At 40.0% G+C, this 20138-nt stretch overlaps 1 protein-coding gene across 1 annotated transcript in view; it reads right to left on the bottom strand.

The window, feature by feature from the left end:
* The window catches only part of LOC124214431 (uncharacterized), a 93652-nt gene that overhangs the window by 41792 nt on the left and 31722 nt on the right, over positions 1-20138 (bottom strand). Inside the window, exons 3-5 of the mRNA XM_069134393.1 lie at positions 6635-6706; positions 6503-6564; positions 2353-2761 (exon numbers count right to left, since the gene is read on the bottom strand). Coding sequence (XP_068990494.1) covers positions 2353-2761; positions 6503-6564; positions 6635-6706 — 543 coding nt within the window. The remainder of the gene's footprint in view (positions 1-2352; positions 2762-6502; positions 6565-6634; positions 6707-20138) is intronic.

Raw genomic sequence — 20138 nt, 5'->3', positions numbered from 1 at the left:
GCGCTTCCTCTAAATTAAAAAAAAAGGTCAGGTTTCGAGGTTGTGCAATTCGTCGAGATTGCCTCGTACGATGATGTGTATTTTTTCCCAGATATTAGCACTAATTCTCACCAAAACCTCGCGGTTACAGATTATTTGGAACATTATTACTCTTGCAATAATATATATATACTGAGAAAAAAAGTTTTACCCATGTTAATTTCCATAAGAACCTTCGATCGCAATGCGGACTATCTTAGAGTCGATGTAAAAATTTGAAAAAATTAGGCGATTGTTTTCGAATTATTTGAAGTTGATTTTGAATAAGAACCACCCTCACATACATGCACATTAGGATGTTTGAGTAAAAAAACAATCCGCTAAAAAGTTTGTTTAGGTTAAAAAAAGAAGATTCGGTAAAAAGATGAGCGTATTACATTATTTTTCACTTTTTTTCTTACATATTTTTAAATTAGCGAAGCAACACGTTGCAGCACTTCAATTATTATTTATCTCCTGACATTGACATGTTCGATCCAAAGAGCACAATCCGTAAAAGAACAATAACATATCAACCGGAATCTTATTTTCCTGAATTAAAAATTCGTATTGAATTATAACTATTCTATAAAATTGAATTAATAATGAAAAATTCGGGAGATTCACATCTCAAACATCAACTGGAGACTTAAACATTACAAGTGTGGGTCTTAGTGACGTAAATCGATATTATGATCGATGTAGGCAGCATAAAACAAAAATAAAAATTGTATTCACGATTCTTCATAAATTAAAAAAAAAAAACATACAAAATTAAAAAATTAACTAAGCGTGATCTTCCACACATAACGTAAAAATGCTAATCTTTCGACAGAATTTTTCTTTCGATCTAAACAAACTTTTTAGGGAGTGCCAGAATGGAAAGTCGTAAATTGATGTTTTTCTGAAACACCCTAATTTACATGTTACATGCAAGAGCGACGCGAACCGTTTGACATAAATGAAAACTCGTAACATATCGAATTGTTTTCTCTTTTTTTTCCTCTTCTCTGTCTTTTCTTTGCAGCAATCGATACCCAGATCATAATACAATTAGCTATCAATTATGCAATCTAGTTATTACATTCGCGAAAGTCCTTTTTCATTATTATACATTGTACAAAAATTTTACACACAGTTTTCTCGTTTTTGAAAATTCCCGACGAATCTGTTGACCTGAAGAACGTCACTACTCGATCCTTGCAAACTTTTTCGCTATTCTCCTGAATCTCCTATGGCGATTTAACTTATACTCATTATCAATTTGAAACGTTTGATAAACTTGTTCGTATCATTATAGATTACACAGCGTGAAATGAGTGGGAAATATCAAAGCGCGTAAGCCGAGTTCATTCGATCGTTCGAATGTTGAACAAATTTTAGTCAATAAATTAGTTATTTTCATTGAGACGCCCCCCAGATCTGTTCCAAATCATTAAAAAGAAATCTGTGTAAAGTTTTAAGCCTCTACGTCAACTGGAACACGTTCCTCTAAGCTCCGAAAGTGTCAAATGTAAAATATAGGTAGTTTTTAAATCCAGTTAATTCGTTTTATATGACTTTGGTATAACTTAAAGGACCGATTCGATACTTGCCAGCGTTTGTGCTCATACCGATAGGAACAAACCATAAAAATATCGAAATTTTATAATTATTACTCCCTTATGCATAAAGCTAATGAAAGTGATGCTATCAAATTTCAATATAAATAGAAATATATTATAAAATTATGACAAAATTTTTAAATTCCCTGGATTTGTTCCTATCGTTATAAGCAACAAAACTGTTCAGTTTTAAATCGCTCCCTTAATTAATACCAAAGTTATAAAAAACGAAATAACTGGTTATAAAAACTACATGTATTTTACATTTAAAACATTTCAAAGCTTAGAGGCATGTGTTCCAGTCCACGTAGTGACTTAAAACTTCACACAGATCCTTTTCTAATGATTTGGAACAGATCCGGTAGGTATCGCAATAAAAAATATTCCGATCCCCAAATAAGGACCACCCTATCGTACGTAAAAGTCCCAGTCAAATCTCTGCCCGACTCTCTACGTATATGAAATTAAAAAAAAAAAAAAAAAAATCCGGCAAAAAAACTTTTGAAAAAAAAAAAAAAAAAAATTCCCAGACAATTCCAGGTTTTCCATTACGTGCCACACTACAATCGGATGCGAAACGAATTAACGATCCAGGTAGTACAGGGAGGACAAGGGGGGAGGGGGAAGCTACCAAGAGTAAAAAGTAAAAAAGAGAAAAGAATACAATCCGATCGTGGATGAACGACCTTCGGTGATCGGGCGAAAATGTCAAGGTCAGTGTCTGGCTTACCCAAAAGGTAATGCCGTATCCATTTCTTCTTTGGCGGCGGTGGCATCCAGCGCACAGAGTCGTCGACGCTTATTATCCCGACAACGTCGCTCGTCGACGTCGTGCTATTATAATTAGCGTCCCGTAGACCGCCTAGGTTGTTGTTTGCCTCGCAAGGTGATGTCGACGTCTTTCCCAAATTCATGCCGTTGGGAGCCTGGACAGTCGGCGTCCCTTCCCCGAGCAACAGAACGCCCATTTTTCGTTCAAAGTCTCCTCGATATTTCCAGGTTGACACGACCCTCTTCTTCACATTTCTGTCCGAAATTTCGGGTCGATCGCCTCCGGGGCCGGGGGTGAAAAGGGGAGGAGGAAGAGAAAGAGGAAGACTACACCCTCGACCGATCTTCCGGATTAATCGGCTCCGATTCTACGATATGATGGATGGATTATTCGAGAGGAAAACGGCTGGCGCAGAGGAATCACGAGAGTCCTGAACACACTAGCTGCCACCTCGACACCTCGAATTCACACAATTTAGGAAAACTTTGTCAACCTGCGGCATTTAAAAGGCGCGAAAAATTCACTGGCTGAGTGCATGAGTCATCGACACTTTTATTCAATATCAGCACGTTTACACATTTTTCGACATAACGGTTGTTTGATCATTGAATATTTCACTGGAGAATTGTTTTTCATTCCGACGTGGAAAACAGTTGTTCTGATTTTCGGTCGATCGATTATCAATTTGTTTGACGGGTTATTCTGTTATTTTCACTATTATACGTCAACTGTGCTAAATACAGGCGTAAATGTCATTCTCAAGTTAAATCTCTTAACTTCATATGCCTTCTTTATCTTCGAGTTCAAGACGAAAAAATGATGAAAAATCCACCTTTCCTTGGTATATACAGCACAACTCGATTATGCAATTTATTATTTATACATCACATTCGTTTACAGAAAATTATTATATCAGACAAACCGTATAAGTATACGTAAATAGGTACGATAACAAGTATATTGTTTTTGAATTGAAAAAATATCGTTGAGATATAGGTATAAGTGTTCGTTACGATAGCTGCACGTGTATCACATTCGTACATAAAGAATCCAAAGAGTAAATGGGTAAATTTATCCTTCTTTGTTACAGATTCGACGATTTATTTAAAGTCTCTTTTGTACGACAGTCGTATATATATATACGATAAACAAGAAAACACAGAGACGAATCGAACAATCAGTTCATACCCTCTGTTACCAAAAATTCCTTGACGAAGAGTATACGCATCCGCAAAGAAGATCCTTAAAATTAGGTACGAATCCAATTAAATTTTTTATTTTTTGTTGTTTCTGCTCTTTACCGTTCAGCGTAGTGCAGTTCATAGATTAATCAATGCAACACAACAAGGCAAACCTTCAGGTATACAGGTATGCAGATATGCATGTAAGAAACGCGAAGGTTCGAAACGAGTTACCGGTGTTACGCAGGCGCCTCTGCCCCTCCCTGCCTCGACGACACGGATTAACGCGATACGGGCGTGCGGCAAGGAAAGAGGATCGACGAACGAAGAGGCGAAATCAAAGAGCCGATGCAGGACGAGTCGTCGCAAGAATTTGACACTCGTATCGCGCGAGTCGCGAACGCCGACTGAGAGAAGCCTCTCAACGGCGGAGATACCGCGGCGGCGGCGGCGGCGGCGGCTTTGAGCACTCGTCACTCCCACCGGCTGCGGAGGGGGGGTTTGGAGGGGGGCGTCTGACGTTGGGGGGGGGGGGGTGTTAATTCACACGGCGTGATCGACGTCGATCACCGAGCGTCGCGTGGACAACACACGTTTCCCAAACTCCTGCACGTATGCATGCGTATGCAAACATGTGTACGATACGCATACGCACGCACAAATACCCGTGACGCGGACGTAGCCTGCAAGTATACGCACGTATGCGCGACCACATTTTTATATTGTATATAAAGACATATTGTAGATATGTATGTAGGTGGGGGAGGTAGAGGTGGACGTCTCTTCTGCCCCCCCCCCCCTTTAGACAATTCTCGATCCTGACCATTGGTTATTATTTTATTTACCCACCGTTGCTGCAGGTATTTGCTCCCCGCAACCGAGGCATGGCACGTGGTTTTATATTTAACCTGTCTCCTTCTCTCTCTCCTTCTCTTTATATCTTACTATCTATATCCCTCTCGGCTTCGGATATAATGTATACACATATGTGTTATAGGTGGGCAAACGTTCGTCTCTCGCCTCACGGTCAAGCAGTCCGTTTGTAATTATACACAGCGGGTATACATGCACGTACGGCGAATTTTTTTCATACCGTATACGCGTATACCTCTAACTTCTTCACCTGTGGATTTTAGCGAGTGGTCATCGTCATTGTTCTCCTTCTTTTTTCGACGCGTGTATGTATTTCAATTATCATACCCCTGTATAAAAGCAACGTCGAGACATCGTACATAGATACCTGTGTATAATTGCAAGTGCGAAGGCAAATTTTCATTTTGTTCTATACGTATACCTTAATTTCGCAATGGGATAACGTTGATAATACCAGCAAAGTGGAGAATGCGTGAAAGCAGAGGTGGCGTAATAAACAAAACTCTTCAAAACTTGATAGACGAAATGATGATAATTGAAAAGTAGTTACATACACGGCGTACAAATGAAGGTTAATTAATTTTTTTGTAATCTCAAAATAACGAATTAAATTTTCTCAATTTCATAACCTTCTTCAACCCCGGAGTTCACGGCTCCGGGGGTTTCTCTGGCCTCACTGTATCGAGAAAAAATATGCGAGATATCATTGTATGCATATACTATACATCGTCTCGCAAAAAACAAGAGCGTCGAGCGATCAGAGAATGGATATACTCGATTACTCGAGGCGCGAGAGCGGCGAATTTACCGTGAAGCTTCGAATTCTGCACAACTTATAGATGACTAGGTACGCGATATCTCACTGACCGATCAACGAGGTGCGATCCTTTAATATATAGGTATAAGGAATATCCTTGAACCCATATTATACCCGCGTAAGCTTTCCTCGCCTATAACCACATTCTGTCTGATTGTAGAAGAAACGTCTCTCTCTCTTCTAGCACTTCCTTAATTTTTCGAAATTAAACTATACAGGTACAGTACCGAAAGAATCAATCCCTTCTTCCTTGTTTGATGCAGTTAGGTACATTACCGAGTTCCGAGCTTTTTTTTTCAGCACTGTTGTAGGTATACATAAATAGTTACGATTTGTTTTCAACATTTCAAATGAAATATAAATTCCCCACATCGTCAGGCGCAACGTATCATTGGTCATTTCAAAATAAAAATAACCAAAAATCCATCATATCACTTCGGAAGAAAAATTTTCATTCGTTTGCTCGCGGAAATTAAAAAATCATATACATACACTTTATACCGCAGTTGCCTAGCATTGGTAGAACGAGTAACGCCTGAACAACGTTCACCCCAATTTTCTTAATCGCAATAAATTGTCAATTAAAATAATGTGTTTAACCCCCGTATCAAAAATTGGTCCCAATTTTTCACTGTACAATCAGGATGCGATATAACAAAACGAACGGCATGTATCCAAAAGATATCCATGCGATATCGATTGTACAGGCAATAACGAACAAGAGGTCTTCCCAGTGGACGCGAATCGTTACGTAATGTATATTCGGAGGAGGGTCGGTTTGAAAGTCAGTCGTCAGACGGAGAGAGAGAGAGAGAGAGAGAGAGAGACTCTGTGGACAGGCGGTTCTAAGTTTACTTAAGGTGAGTCAAACCGGCGTGCACACAGGATATTATGTATCTTGGAAAACTGTCAAACGTTCGTTTTGACGAGTCGAATTTGTCTCTCTCTCTCTCCCCCCCCCCCTCTCTCTCTTCCTTTCTCTAGTCGGCGCAACGCGTAGACTGCACGACTGCTCCTCCCTCGTTATCTCGTCGTTCTCTTATTATCCAATTCTCGACCTAAGGTCTTGTTAACCGATGTCCACTCGACGACGATAACGACACTTTTACACAGTTTCCATAACGTCCCTGCCCGTAACATAAATTTCCAACGATGCAGGTCAGTTGCACAAAGGCGTGAACAAATTAGCCATCTTCGTCGCTGCGTATGTACAACGATTTACAGTTGCCTAGGTTACTCGCATCAATCCTACAGTCGGACTGATCCGCCTGACGTTGATGATCCGTGGCTGAATTGCGTCTTAAACACGACGTCGATCACGATGAATTTAATACAATACGATGTTACATATGCCGATCGAAACACTTACCATCGATGATGAGCATTTTTTCTTCGCAGAAGAGGTCATCGAGCTCGGATCGTTCTCTTTTCACCTTGATACCTGAAAATGGAAGGAAAATTTTCAAATTAGCTACGTAGCAATGAAAATCCCATGACTGCTAACCGGTTTTAACCAGTTCGCTAATACGTTTCAGCATAGAAAAAATTCAGCCACGATCGATAGACGCGCGTTTCCGGTCAACAAAAGTCAACGGTCAACAAGTTAGAAATGAAATTCGTCGATTCGCGAGGCATGGGGACGTTCGATTGTAACTATTCGATCCTTCAATGTCACGCGTCCTCACCGTCGATCGGCTGGCAACGATCATCAGCAAGTCAAACTTCGCCCTCTTATCAACTCGTCATACCGATCGTATTGGAGGAAATGAGGGGGAAAAAAAAAAATAAAAATAAAAAAACCAACCTTACCGATCAAATTACATATTGTATGCATATATGCTGCAGCTATAACGAGGGTAAAACCGCTCGACTTATGGAACCTCTGCAAGTCGATCGAGTATGTACAATATTTGCATCAACTACAAGTACAAAGGTAAAAAAAAAAAAACGTAGTCGCCGTTTCCTGCACTACCGCGTCCGTTTTTCTTTTTTCCTTGTCTTTCTTTCTTCCTTTGCGTAGATCCAGACTGGCATCAAGGCCGCAACGTTGGTTACAGCAGCTGGATTTGTTCATTTTTTTTTTTTTTTTTTTAAAATTCATTTATTTACTTATTTCACAAAAATAAAACACAAGTTACGAGTTTACGGACGACTAATAGATAGCGTAGAATCGGTTGTCCGACAAATTTTGTGTAGGAGTACGAAATATGCTTCGCACGTTAGGAATACTGTATGTCTGTATGTACCTACGTCACGTATAACGTACGTACACAGACGAAGCATTGCTCTATATTGTGATAGTGGGATAGGAAAAAAGAGATAAACGGGAAGAGTGACAAAATGAAATGTAAAATAGGATAGGAAAAAAAAAAAAAAATAAGAAAAAAGAAAGAATACAGAAAACGTAAAGAATAAAATAAAAGAACAAGAGCTAACTTCCACGCATTTAAATTGGTGCTACTGAATAAATCTACCGAGATTATGCAGCAGCCACTGGCCAGTATTTCGATCGAGCGAATAACTAACCTCGGTTTACGTCACGATTTTCATAGTCCAATCACTAAAACGGCAGAAACGTGCGTCTCTTGCCCGTGCAACAATGGATAAGTTATTCCAATCATGCACATTTCGTGAATAACCAACCATGACCAAGAGCCGTACAATTGGTATCGAATTCGATGCAAGGGACATGAGAAAAGTGACAAGTGTGCGAAGATGACCGAGGAGAACGTACGAAATCGAACGACCTTACCTTAAACGTCTAGTACATCATGTACGATACATGTTCGCACGTGTATGTATAAGAAAAGCAAATAATCGACAGCTGTGATATTTTTTTTCACATTAGATAGCTGAGGGTGACTCCGATAAAAGGATCATCCATCTATGTCAAACAAACGGCCGTCCGTTAACGCGAATCGACGTGTAGGAATTTCCGTAATGGGGTTGATTAATTTTCAATTTTAACCTCAAGTAAGGGAGAAAACGTGTCAAGATCGTGATTTCAGTTTGAAACAAGAAAAAAAAAAAAAAAAGAAAAAAAGAAAGAAAATCAACGACCGGTGTATTTAGTAAAAACAACGGCGCCAGCCTTGATCAGGCTCATATTACACCAATCGCCAAAAGGTGTCGACGATGCAGTCTTACCAACGCCCCACGTGGTTCGCGTTACCTGCTGCAAGTACACAAGGCGTTGCACGTATTATTCACGTACTTTTTGACACACGCCTCACGCGTACATTACGTGCATACGTGCATGTACGATACGTACCGAGGACGATGATGATACGACGTTGCGCACGAGTTGCAGGCAATACGTATTAAGGTGTAACCGTGAGTCGGCGTCGTCTTTATTTCTACGTTGGCATAAGAGGCCACGTGACGGAGTGCATACGCACTCGAAAAGCTGGATGTATATGTATAACTCGGACACCGGCAGTCCGAGGCGTATAAAAATATCAATTTCATCGGCCAGGCCAATTAGAGTTGCTGTTGGAACGAAACGGCACGAGATGGCACCAAATGAAATATATATATAATATTCTAAAACAGATCCGCTCCAGCGCGCCTACGTCCTCCTCCAGTACAGTGAAACGAGGAATTTTTACACACTCTTTGACTTGGTCTTTGCAATTTGATTAGCTCATCCGGTCGTAATATAATGTTACATTTTCCTATTAGTTAATTTCGGCCACAACGGAACGGGCGTGGATATAAACTTTACGTCTACGATCTACGGATTTACATACCTATATTACAAACCCGATTGCCGAGTGGTAGTTGACGGGGTTTTGCCGCAACAGTAAAGACGTTTTCCATATGTTGCAATATCTCGCGATCGTTTATATTGCATAAGAATATGCAATATAATTCGTGGCATGCGATATAGCAAGATTGAGATCGCGCGAGTCGTCTCGGGTATTTTTTTTTTATCTTAGTCCACATTTCTTTTTTCTTTTTTTCTTTTTTTTTCGTTACTTCGTCTTGTTATCTGGCTCTCTCTCTCTCTCTCGCGCTCTCCCTCTAACGTATCGTACGTATAGCAGGAACGGAGAGACGTATATATGCAAAGTGCGCGGTGACGTGTGCAAAGCAGCTGTACCCTGGCCAAAAGTCATGTGGGAGCATATCTATAACGTTACAATGTATAAACACGACGGTGAGGGAAATGATGCGATATGCGGTACCAACGGCCAACTCTTTGCGCAACAAAATGAACACACACACACAAACACACACGTATATACCTAGGCAGCCTTTCTACATTTTGATCAATTTCGTAGAGTGAAAAAAGTTCCTAAGCGATATATGATTTGTTGAACGAATGTGACGCAGAGATGCAAAAACGTTGCTTCACCACAATTTTAAGCCACACATCGCTCCGATTATAAATAAAATTTTCTGGTATCAGAATTCAATTCTTACTATGAAAAAATAACTTTTCTTGCGTTGTTGTATACCTAATTCGAGAGATGACCGAGTTATGAGCGATTCGACGAATTTAACGAGGAGACATTAAAACTCCCTACAGTATAACGTTTCGAGGTGAACCGATCGTTAATGACGAGATGAAAACTTCTACTGCATGCTAAAACGATATAAGAAAAAAATAGAAGAAGAAGAAGAAGAAGGGGCAACAAGCGACGTTAAAACAAGGACGTAACAAATCGCCATCGCCAGACGTATGTCGGTATATAAGGCGAAGCACTTTGTCTTTAGGTATAGAAGTGTCGATCGTTTGCAGGGTGTTCCCACTTACTGCGAAGCGATTTGTTCAACGATTTTCGATATCCTAACGGGCAATTTTTACACGTTATCGCTTTCAAGGTGCTCTTGCAGCATGTTCACTCGAAACATTCGTCTGCAGGGTCTCAGCGACAGACGTCTGCAGATTTCGCACCTCATCCTGAACCCATTTAACATTTTCTTCCACCGATAACCAAAGAGATTAAAAAATATTTCCTTCGCATCGCGATAATAATTTTATACCTCCGCTATTCTAAGACATGAATAACTTGGAAAATTTGTACAACGTTTACTTCCATATATCCATCATTGTTCCCCAGAATGTATCTGTTATATTATAAATATATCTTCTAGATCAATCGCTTCAGAGAGTTTCATCGTTTTCTTTATTGCCCCCCCTTTTTCCCCATTTGTTGGTTGTAGTTCGAAACGAAGCGTGGATGAGATTGCCCGATGCAGGCCACGTGGTCGTGCCAAATCTGAATCACATGTTTAATATTACGCACACGAAGTTTGCGGCTTTTCTGAAACTCGTTAAAACGACGTACATAAGTACGCATGCGTACATATATAGTTATATATATATATATATATATATATATATACGCCGATACGCGCGCATGTGAAAGAAAACACCGCAACACAACATCACGCGGGTCTCTGGTATAAAGTTTAAATAGACCTGCCCCACTTTCGTTTAATCGTTATTTTGCTTATACGTAGGTACCCGTAACACGCCGCTCCCGGCATGCACACACTTTCGTGTTCGATTCGCGTCACGTATCGCATTAGCACGCAGGTATTAAAAGGTGTTAAAAATCGCGAATCTAGGTATGCAAGATTTAAATCCATGGCCGTAAACTGCCGCGCAAATATCTATGCATTAATATTATACATACCGCGATAACCGATCTAGGTACCTGTATACACATAGGCGTAGGTAGAGGTGTACAAGGTATGCGGATCTACAATGATTTTTCACTTTTAGATCATCCGTGTGGAACGCAATCCCATAAATCCCCGCGTTATGGCTTTTATTCAAACGAAAAATCTGGATTTATGTATCCAGACGCCTCCTCGCTCGTCCGTGACTTTATATCGGTGATTTTTGATCGCTGTATCTTTTTTTTTTTCTACATGTATTGACTCAAATGTTTTATACGGTACACGTACATACGTAATGCTAATATGATCTGTATCGTTGAATCTCCTAGTTTCATTCCGTTACGGAAAGGAAGAGGTAGAGCTTATAAAAGACAAAAAAAAAAAAAACAGAAAAAATATGAAACGTGGAGAAAGTTCTGTACTTCGGGAATAAAACTAGTTAGCAATGATATGGCAGTTCACTTCTGAATCTATGTATTGTATCTATCGTAAGATAGCGTGATATAAATTTAGCTTTTCATACATGCATAAATATTTAATGAATAGGTTGGACACATATTATATGTAATGAACGACAGCCTTCTTTCAACGTCAAGATCACCGCGAGCCATGATAAAAGTGAAAAAGCAAAAGAAGAGAAACAAACGAAGATAAAGAAAGAAAGATAAGAAAAATCGCATATTATAATATGCGCGATCTTAATAATCACTGATTGTGAGACCGAAAGGAAGAATCGAAAAGCCCAGCGATAGATAAACAAACGAAGAACACTGTATTATGTATACCATATTTTTACTCTCAATTTTCTTAAACTTCTTCGTCTCGATAAATATAAGTACATGGTTATATTCTCCAAGCGTTTAACGATAAGTTTATTATACACACACTTACAGTAGGTAAGTGATAATATTACAAAGATATACGTTATACAGACAGCTTTGAGTGAAATAAAAAGTTAGAAAAGAGCCTCGCTCTTTACAAACTAACATAATGTTGAGTACATGCCTGGTGGTGCCTTGTTGCTACTGGTTGTATAACCAGGGATAAAAATAAGTTAAATTGAGGCGCTGGCAAGATGTTACGCAACGTTCCGAGAATGACGAAGGTACGCGACCTAACCTAACGAGCTATAGGTTATCAGAGGTTTTTCGACCAAGTGCGTAAAAGAGCGAGAGAGAGAGAGAGAGAGAGAGAGAGGGAAGGGGAGTGGAGAGATATCGTCGCCAAAGCAACACCGTCGTCTGGCATTATACGGACTGCTACACGTTACTTGCGTGGCAGACATTCGGTGCCGGCGACGTCCGATTGCAGAGAACTTGAAAAGCTGCACGTAAAACTTGGCGTGCATGGCAGCAGGATCGATTCCTTTCGGCGGGCGAAAGAGCTTCCGAATCACCTGTCGAAACACGGAGGACACGAAGGAGACGAGAAAAAAAAAAAAAAGGTGAAATAAATTTGAAACGAAAGGAAAAAAAAAAAAAAAACACGAATCGTACCGCAACGATCGAACAACGTTGTTTCTACAAATATTTGAACTTCGCATTGCGCTCTCTAATAGCCGATGACCATATCGCAAACAAAACGATCAGTCGGACACAACTGTGCAGTTTGGTTGGACCACAACCGCGCGGAAACCAGACGAAACGATTGCTTGACAAGCAAAAAAAATGTCGCCCTTTTCGATTTTTGCCGTTTTCTTTTCTTTTTTCGTGTCTTGATCGTCAATGATCGTACGGTCAAGAACAAAGAACTTACACGTCCTCTTATAATATCAATTTTATCCACACAATATGGAGGTAATGTAGTATCAATGTTTGGTAGAAGAAATTAACGTAAATAATAATTTCCACACATACATATTTACGCCGATATTTCAAAAATATAAAGAAAAACGGTAAATACATAATAAAAGTACAAAAAGAAATTTTCTTTCAAGCTAAAGACTACGTAGATTCGATGGGGCGTTAATGTTGTTTGTTCAGACGATGACGCGAGGACCGTTGACAGAAACGAATTTCTACCAAGAACAAGGGCTGAACGAGTCGATATCCGTTTTCCGAGAGGTTTCGTGCGCCGCATTATCTGCAGCCGGTGTAAAAAAAAAATGTCGTTTTTAAGAAGGAGAGACGAGGAAAAGGAGGAATGAAAAAGAATGAATGAAAAATACACGGAAAGCGGAAAGTGAAGGAAGAACGACGACGGTTGACATCATCGCCTCTGCACCGCGTGCGATGCACGCGACCGTCTATTTCTCTCCGTGGTATTTCGACATTTCGAGAACAGGTGACGATATTTTTAAACTAGTATGTAATACGCGTTTATAAACGAGGGTTCGCGTATCGTCCATCGTTCTTTTCATCGTCATCGTCATCGTCGACAATAGATATTTAATATAATCACACCATTTTTCGACTCATCGCACAGTCAAGATTGCCAGCTATTCCATCTACGGCTTTGCAAAATTACACAGGCCTCCGAAGTAGAACTCTTAATTTATCACTAGTTTTAAAACTAGTTTTAAAAAATTTTAGCTCTACTTGAACGACGTTGTTGTCACGTATTCCTATATATACAATGCCAACCAATCACCAATTGCAATTTGTTGATCCTGGTCGTTCGGTTTTTTTTTCCAATTCAAAATGTTATCTGAAGCATGCATATATATAGTACAAAACATGACGTTTTCAATAATCAAACTTGTAAACTTGAAAATTAATCCGGAAGGTCAAAAGTCATCAGGTCAAGGACCTTGACAGCAAAAACTACGAAACATTAGTCCTGAAAGTCAAAAGTCACCAGGTCAAGGACCTGGACAGCCAGAACTACGGAGTGCTTGTCCTAGAGGTCGAGATCCACCAGGTGGGGAACCTGGAGCGCAGGATCCAGGAGGCAGAGAACCCGGTATTCGAAATCTGCGGAGCGCGATTCTCATCCGTCCGCTCTACTGCGCGGTTGTTTCCAGACTGAGCAATTCGGCTATCAGATTTTCAAGCAGATCGATGACGTCAAGAGAAAAAAAAGTTTGGGTGACGTCACTTTCTGAACATCCGAACATCCAAACTTTGGTTTCGAACTTTAAAACTATGTATGATGTATGATGTATGCTATGATGTATATATAATGATTTTAGTTTTCACATTTCACACAAGAAATACGCACTTTATCTTTCCTGCCGATTCCAGACTCAAGCGGCTAGGCCCTTCGATTGTCAGCCGTTGAGAGAAAAACTTTTGGGTGACGTCACTTTCTAAACATCCGAACATCCAAACATCCAAACTTTGGTTTCGAACTTTAATACTATTTATCATTAAACTCATAATGCTTTCTTTTTAGGTATTTAGGTATGTGGAGTTAAAATATAGCAGTAACAATATTTATGAAAAAATTTAAAATAAAATCTGTGCTACCTATGCAGCTCTAAATGTGCTTGAAATCCTCAAAAACAAGGACTAGTGACGATAGACGAATATTCAAACATCAATACTACTATTAATACGTACGTATAATTAACACGGAAATTGGAAGTTAACTCTAGTAGTACTAAGAAAACAGAAATAAAAAAATTCTTAGAAAATTTGCGTGATAAAATTTTTTTAATATTTTTCCCATAGATTCGTACTCAATACCTACAGAAATTACTACTCAGTTTTATCGGAAGAAAGCCATTGCAGGACTGTGTTATTTGTGCCGAAGATACTTGACCGTACAAGAATTTCAAAACATTACTGTTCCTTGGTGTCTGCTGTAGTTACAGAGAAAAAAAGAACTAGATTTAAAAATGTTGACCTCGTGACGAGAGCCTCTCTTTGAAGAGAACTGAAAACGAACATTCGTTTCAAATAGTCAAATATATATATTGTATATATACATATTTACAAGAAAAGGAACCGTAAATTTCAACAATACAGTTACAGTTACAAAGACGAGTTACAAAGTTGTATTCTTTGCAAATGAAAATATTTAACTGGTATATATAATGCATGCAGCAACGGTTTCTTCTCCTGCATTGTTATGTGACATAATAACTGGAATAATAAATGCACACAGTACAAACGCTCACGCGAGATTATAAATATCTCGAAGCGTGGTGGAGGTTGTGGGAGGTGAGAATATGTAATTCCACTTACGGACGATGACGATCCAACTGGCATATATATCACAAAGTGATTGACTTATTGCACGTGATTTATAAAATTGACGACTTCTCTATGAGTCAGCATCGCCACTACACGATCGCATAACAGAAGATTCTTAATTGGCCGCAATCAATGAACGACGCGTCGTTACGTTGTTGGTTTATCTCCTTTTTTTTTTTTTTTTTTTTTTTCCCCCTGTCACGAGCACAGGTACACTGCACGAATTCGTGTTAAGATATACACTCGTATAAATTCTGCGAGAGACTCGATCCCCGGTTAAATTGGACGATCCGGCGTTGCTTCTACGCAGCAAATCGGTCAGGCAATTGCAGTAAAGCGACCAAAACCCCGGCGGCTATACAGATCCACTATTATACGTTTTGCCAATCAAAGAAACAAAATCGTCCGTGTTTTATTACTTGCGCGCTAAAGTTTCACGCGGTTTGGGAAATCTATATTACGGACAAAACCGGATCTCATGCTTCAACGTGCAAATGTCAACACCACGTCACCCGAGAAGTCTTACAAGTATACCTGTTACAGAACAGTGTAACGACAAATTTTTTTTTTGTCGCTTTTTGTTAATCAAACTAATATTCTGGTGACAACTGCCGAGTTTTTTTTGTTCCACATAGTCTCTGAAATATTTCCAAGACTAAAAAAAATATAAAATTTGTTTAATTATTGCAAAAATAGCAAATGTAAATAAAATTTTCGAAATTCGTACTTTTCTACGAAAAAGAGGATTTTCTGCTAATCCATCATTAGAATCCGAATGCCAATTTCACACAAACTTAATATGCAACAAAATAATTCGCAGAATTTTTGGAAAATTTTTCTTGATTTTTTTTGTCCGCCATATTCGATCCGCAATTTTGAATTTTCGAATTTTGAACTTAGATTCGTAATAAGTGACCCTAAAAACCATGTAGCATAAAGTTTTATCAAAATCAAATAACTTTTTCAATTAACGTCCGCGATATTGAATCTGACATTTTTAGTTTTAGATTTTCGAGTTCAGATTCGTAATTAACGACCTCAAAGACAATTTGACAATGAAAAAATCGGATACCACGAATTGAGAATTTGGCGCAAAATTCCGGGAAATTAATCGAGACAAATTAGAAAAAAAAAAGTAAAAATGTTATAAACATCAAGATTCGAATATTTATTTTCATTCTAAAATAAGCTATTCTTGTCTGGATCTTTCTTATTCTTTTCACCATGTCGTGTCCTTTACCTATTACTCTGTACACGATAAATTTATTTAAGTACGTCGAAACATTAAATAAACTAAAAATATGAAATCATAATACCATAAATTGGTAAAGAAAATGGGAAAAGAAATACCGAAAAATAGTACGAAAATGAAGAACAGCCTTGTCGGCTATGGAGTTCTCATCGGCAATGCCACATCTCCGCGCAATGTCATGTGGGTAAGAAGGTTCACTCTGTGTGCAGCAGCGGGCGTTCGCTGCACGGTGTCGCCATCTAACGACGGAACATTCAAGCTCCGGGTCAACACCACGGTGGTTTCAAAAGCCACGTGCTCTGCTGACACAATAACAAGCAGAGACCACGTGGTCGTCAGGTTCGCTCGATACCGCCAGCCGGCGGCGAGCCGTCTTTTGCAAAAATTTCTGCCGTCATTCTTGCACGTTTTTCGGTTTCCTTATTGTTTTGCTTTTTCTTTCCGTTTTTTTTTTTTTCAAGCCTAACAAGAGCAATTTGGCCTTTGAATTCTACGAAGTACATCTTTTTTTTTTTCATCACGAAATTAGAACAGTCCGCAGAAAGAAGACTCACAGTTGCATTTTCCAAAAGTATAGGCTGTTGCAATGAAAATTACGAATCGAATCAACGAGAGTTTTGAAGTAAGTTAACAGACGATAACATTCGAACTATTCGATTAACACAAGAATATGGCTCTACCGCTGCGGTTTAATCTTTTATCTAGATGTGAAGCAGTGTGAATTAGAAACCCTGACGTGCGATCGTGGGCTTAATAGGATTACAGAAAGGTGAGCCATCGCCGTCTATATATTATTCACATGTTAGTCGAGCAGGAAGCGCACCTTGTGCATACACACATTACGGTATAATTACATATCTACACCTACGTAACAACGTAAGTAATAAAAAACGAAAAAAAAAAGACTTCGGAAAGACAGGAATTTTTAAAGTCAATCGCAGAACCGTTCCAAGGAATAGAAAACGGAGCAGCTGCGCCGAGAGAATAGTGACCAATGGACTGGATATAGGGGACCACCGGCATTTCAACCATTAAAAGAAACGAAGAAGAAGAAAATTTCACTAATTTGTGAGAAGCGACTTCGTAAACTTGATGCATTATTGGCAACCATCTATTTGTCGCACGCAGCTCGAAGCGGCTTTCATCTTATCAGGGGGGGGGGGGGGGGGGGGGGGGGAAGAGAAAGAGAGAGAGATAATAGTCGACGAGGCGACGGTCAAAGGGGGTCGGGATGAAGGGAGGAAATAAGTGGCGACTGAAGGAGAGGTGCACAGCTGCTTCGTGTGAAGAAAAAATAGATCATACTTGCAGGTGTCTATTTTAACAATGTTAAAAAAACATCCGGAGCAACAATGAGAAAAATGTCAATGTACCAGATAGATTCGAGGTAAATCGAAAAAAATTTGGCACACTTTCGACGGTTTGGAATATACGTATCTTAGACTGTATCAAGAAATCAAATATTTTTTTTCGAAATTCAAGTCGATAATATAGTTTCAAATGACCAAAAAAAAAGATACTGTCCAAGTTTCGGCTCTTAATATTAATATTTAGAAGTGCCTCATCGCGATTTTATATTTCCCATTTAAATAACATGGGAACATTTTTTTTTTAACCTGGGATTTTTTATCACTCGTCAACGCATTGGTGTACTGGTAAAACCACAACGTGTTTTTGTAGGAAATTCAACGCTCTAAAAAAAAAGGTCCCTTCTCGTCATTTTAAGATAAATCTACTTTTTCAAAAGGTATTTGAAGTCAACAGTTACTTAAATTCCTAAAATACCTTTCAACTTTAAATACTTTTACAATCAATCAACAAATCTTTTCTTTTTATTTTTCTTGACCCCACGCAGGATTTGGATTTTTCATAAAATCATACGGCAAGTCCGACAATGAGATTTCCAATAATTGAACTCCTTTACAAAATACCTGATTTCCATGTTATAACTATTCGAAAATACGAAATGAAAAATCGATAAGAAACAGTGAGACACAGCGGGTGATTATCAAGGCCTATAAAAGACAGGCAATTAAGCGTCGTAGAAAAAAGTCCAAAGCTCATTGTCAGAAGATTCCGTCTCCACAGCAACGTAAAGAAATCCCCATCACAAGTAATATAGCAAAACATTATACGTATTACATAACATAATTTCAATTGGAATCTCTCAACGTCTGCGGGGTTGCTCGCCGTAGCAGCAACACACAAGCCTCTCCGCTATTAACGAGCTATAACCGCCTATCTAGCCACCTCTGATTTGATTGGCCAGCGTAAATTGTTAAACCAGGAACTTCGAATTACGTAATCATCGCGTTACGCGTCTCGTAATAACCGAGACACGTGTTCGCCGGTTCAGATCCTGGAAGCGTTCGTTTCGCCGGTTAAATTACAAGGATTAAACCAAGTCCCCGGTCTCGTACATAATAAATGCGTAATCCAGATAACCAGAAAGTGTAAGCTGATAAGAAGGCTAAATGAATTTTCCTCACGAACAAGGAGTTACAAAAACAAAAAAAGAAAATAAAAAAAGACGTATCGTATCGCCAATTATAAATCTGAATTCCTCCCGATCGTATTGGCATCCGAAGATACGTGCGAAACGGCATGTACCCTAGAACGGTAAGTGCAGCGCAACGTTTAACCGAGTGCGCGGGGGGTCGATAGGGTTTGAAAAATTAAAAGTAGCGCGTCTAGGTGCCTCCCTCCCCCCTCCTTTCGGCGACCCGCGGAACCTCCCGTCGTCCTTCCCGGGGATTCCGGGGTCGGGAGGAGCTGGCAACGCCGCGGATTGATCAAGACGCCACGCGGCCGGGTCGAAGTGGCGGGGGTTACCCGGGGACAAGGCGCATGCGCGGGTGACGATCGGTCCGCGTGCGTCTTGCGTCGTAACCGCCCCGTGCTTGCAGCGGCGAACGAGCCCTCCAAAGGCGCATTCTTCACCTGGAGAAAGCCAACGGGAGGAGGAGGAGGAAGAGGAGGAAGAGAAGGAGGAAGAAGAAGAAGAGGAGGATGAGGAAGAAGCGCGGACCGATCCTCCGCGTCCCGTCCGACAGCAACGGCGCTCTTCTACCTCTGTATACGCGAGAAATCCTCGAAAACACGGGAGAAGGTGCAGGTAAGGAGTGCGAGCGAAACTCTTTCTCTGATTTTCACATTTCACGCGTAAGTATCGTGATTTATTCGCAAGAGATACAGAGAGAGGGAAAGAGAGACGAACGGTAAAGGTTAAACGGTCCTCCTCCTCCTCCTCCTCCACCACCGCTGCCGCCTCCTCCTCTTCGTCTTCCTACTCCTTCTTCTCCGCGTCGTCGTCGTGAGGTAAATGATACGAAAATAGGTGCACGCCGAGAGTACAGCGCAGTGAGCAGCAGCAGCAGCAGCTAACGGCGACAAATATCACCGACGGTAACTGTCATCGTCCGGTGTGTATGTGGTTGGGCGGAGAGACAAACGCGACGAGGTTTTAAACATTGCAACACCGCAGCGTACGATATTTTTAGGACGGTTTATACGGCGATCGGTAATCCGACCGAGCGACAATCCGAACGCTTTCGCCTTCGACGATTTTACGTGTGAAACGTTGTCGATTTTTAGCATGTTTCAACCATGCCGTTGAACGTTGAAGAAAAAGTAACCGCTCCGACGGTGCAAGTACGCGAGTAAGTAAAACAACCGCCTAAATCGTATCCGTACATCCCGTACTAGTCAGACAGTCTCTAGACGCTGAACATTGGAACCAGGATCTCGTAACGATTTGTTACAAGGTTTAGGAATATAAAAATAGCTAAACAGCTGTGGAAAAACTCCTGAACATCGACACCAATCACAAATCATATGTAATACTCGTTAAAGGA

This window comes from Neodiprion pinetum, chromosome 3 (genome assembly GCF_021155775.2).
Source record: "Neodiprion pinetum isolate iyNeoPine1 chromosome 3, iyNeoPine1.2, whole genome shotgun sequence".
In the NCBI taxonomy this organism is placed as follows: domain Eukaryota; kingdom Metazoa; phylum Arthropoda; class Insecta; order Hymenoptera; family Diprionidae; genus Neodiprion; species Neodiprion pinetum.
Note: the sequence above shows the minus strand (reverse complement) of the source record. Positions and strands in the feature narration are given on the sequence as shown.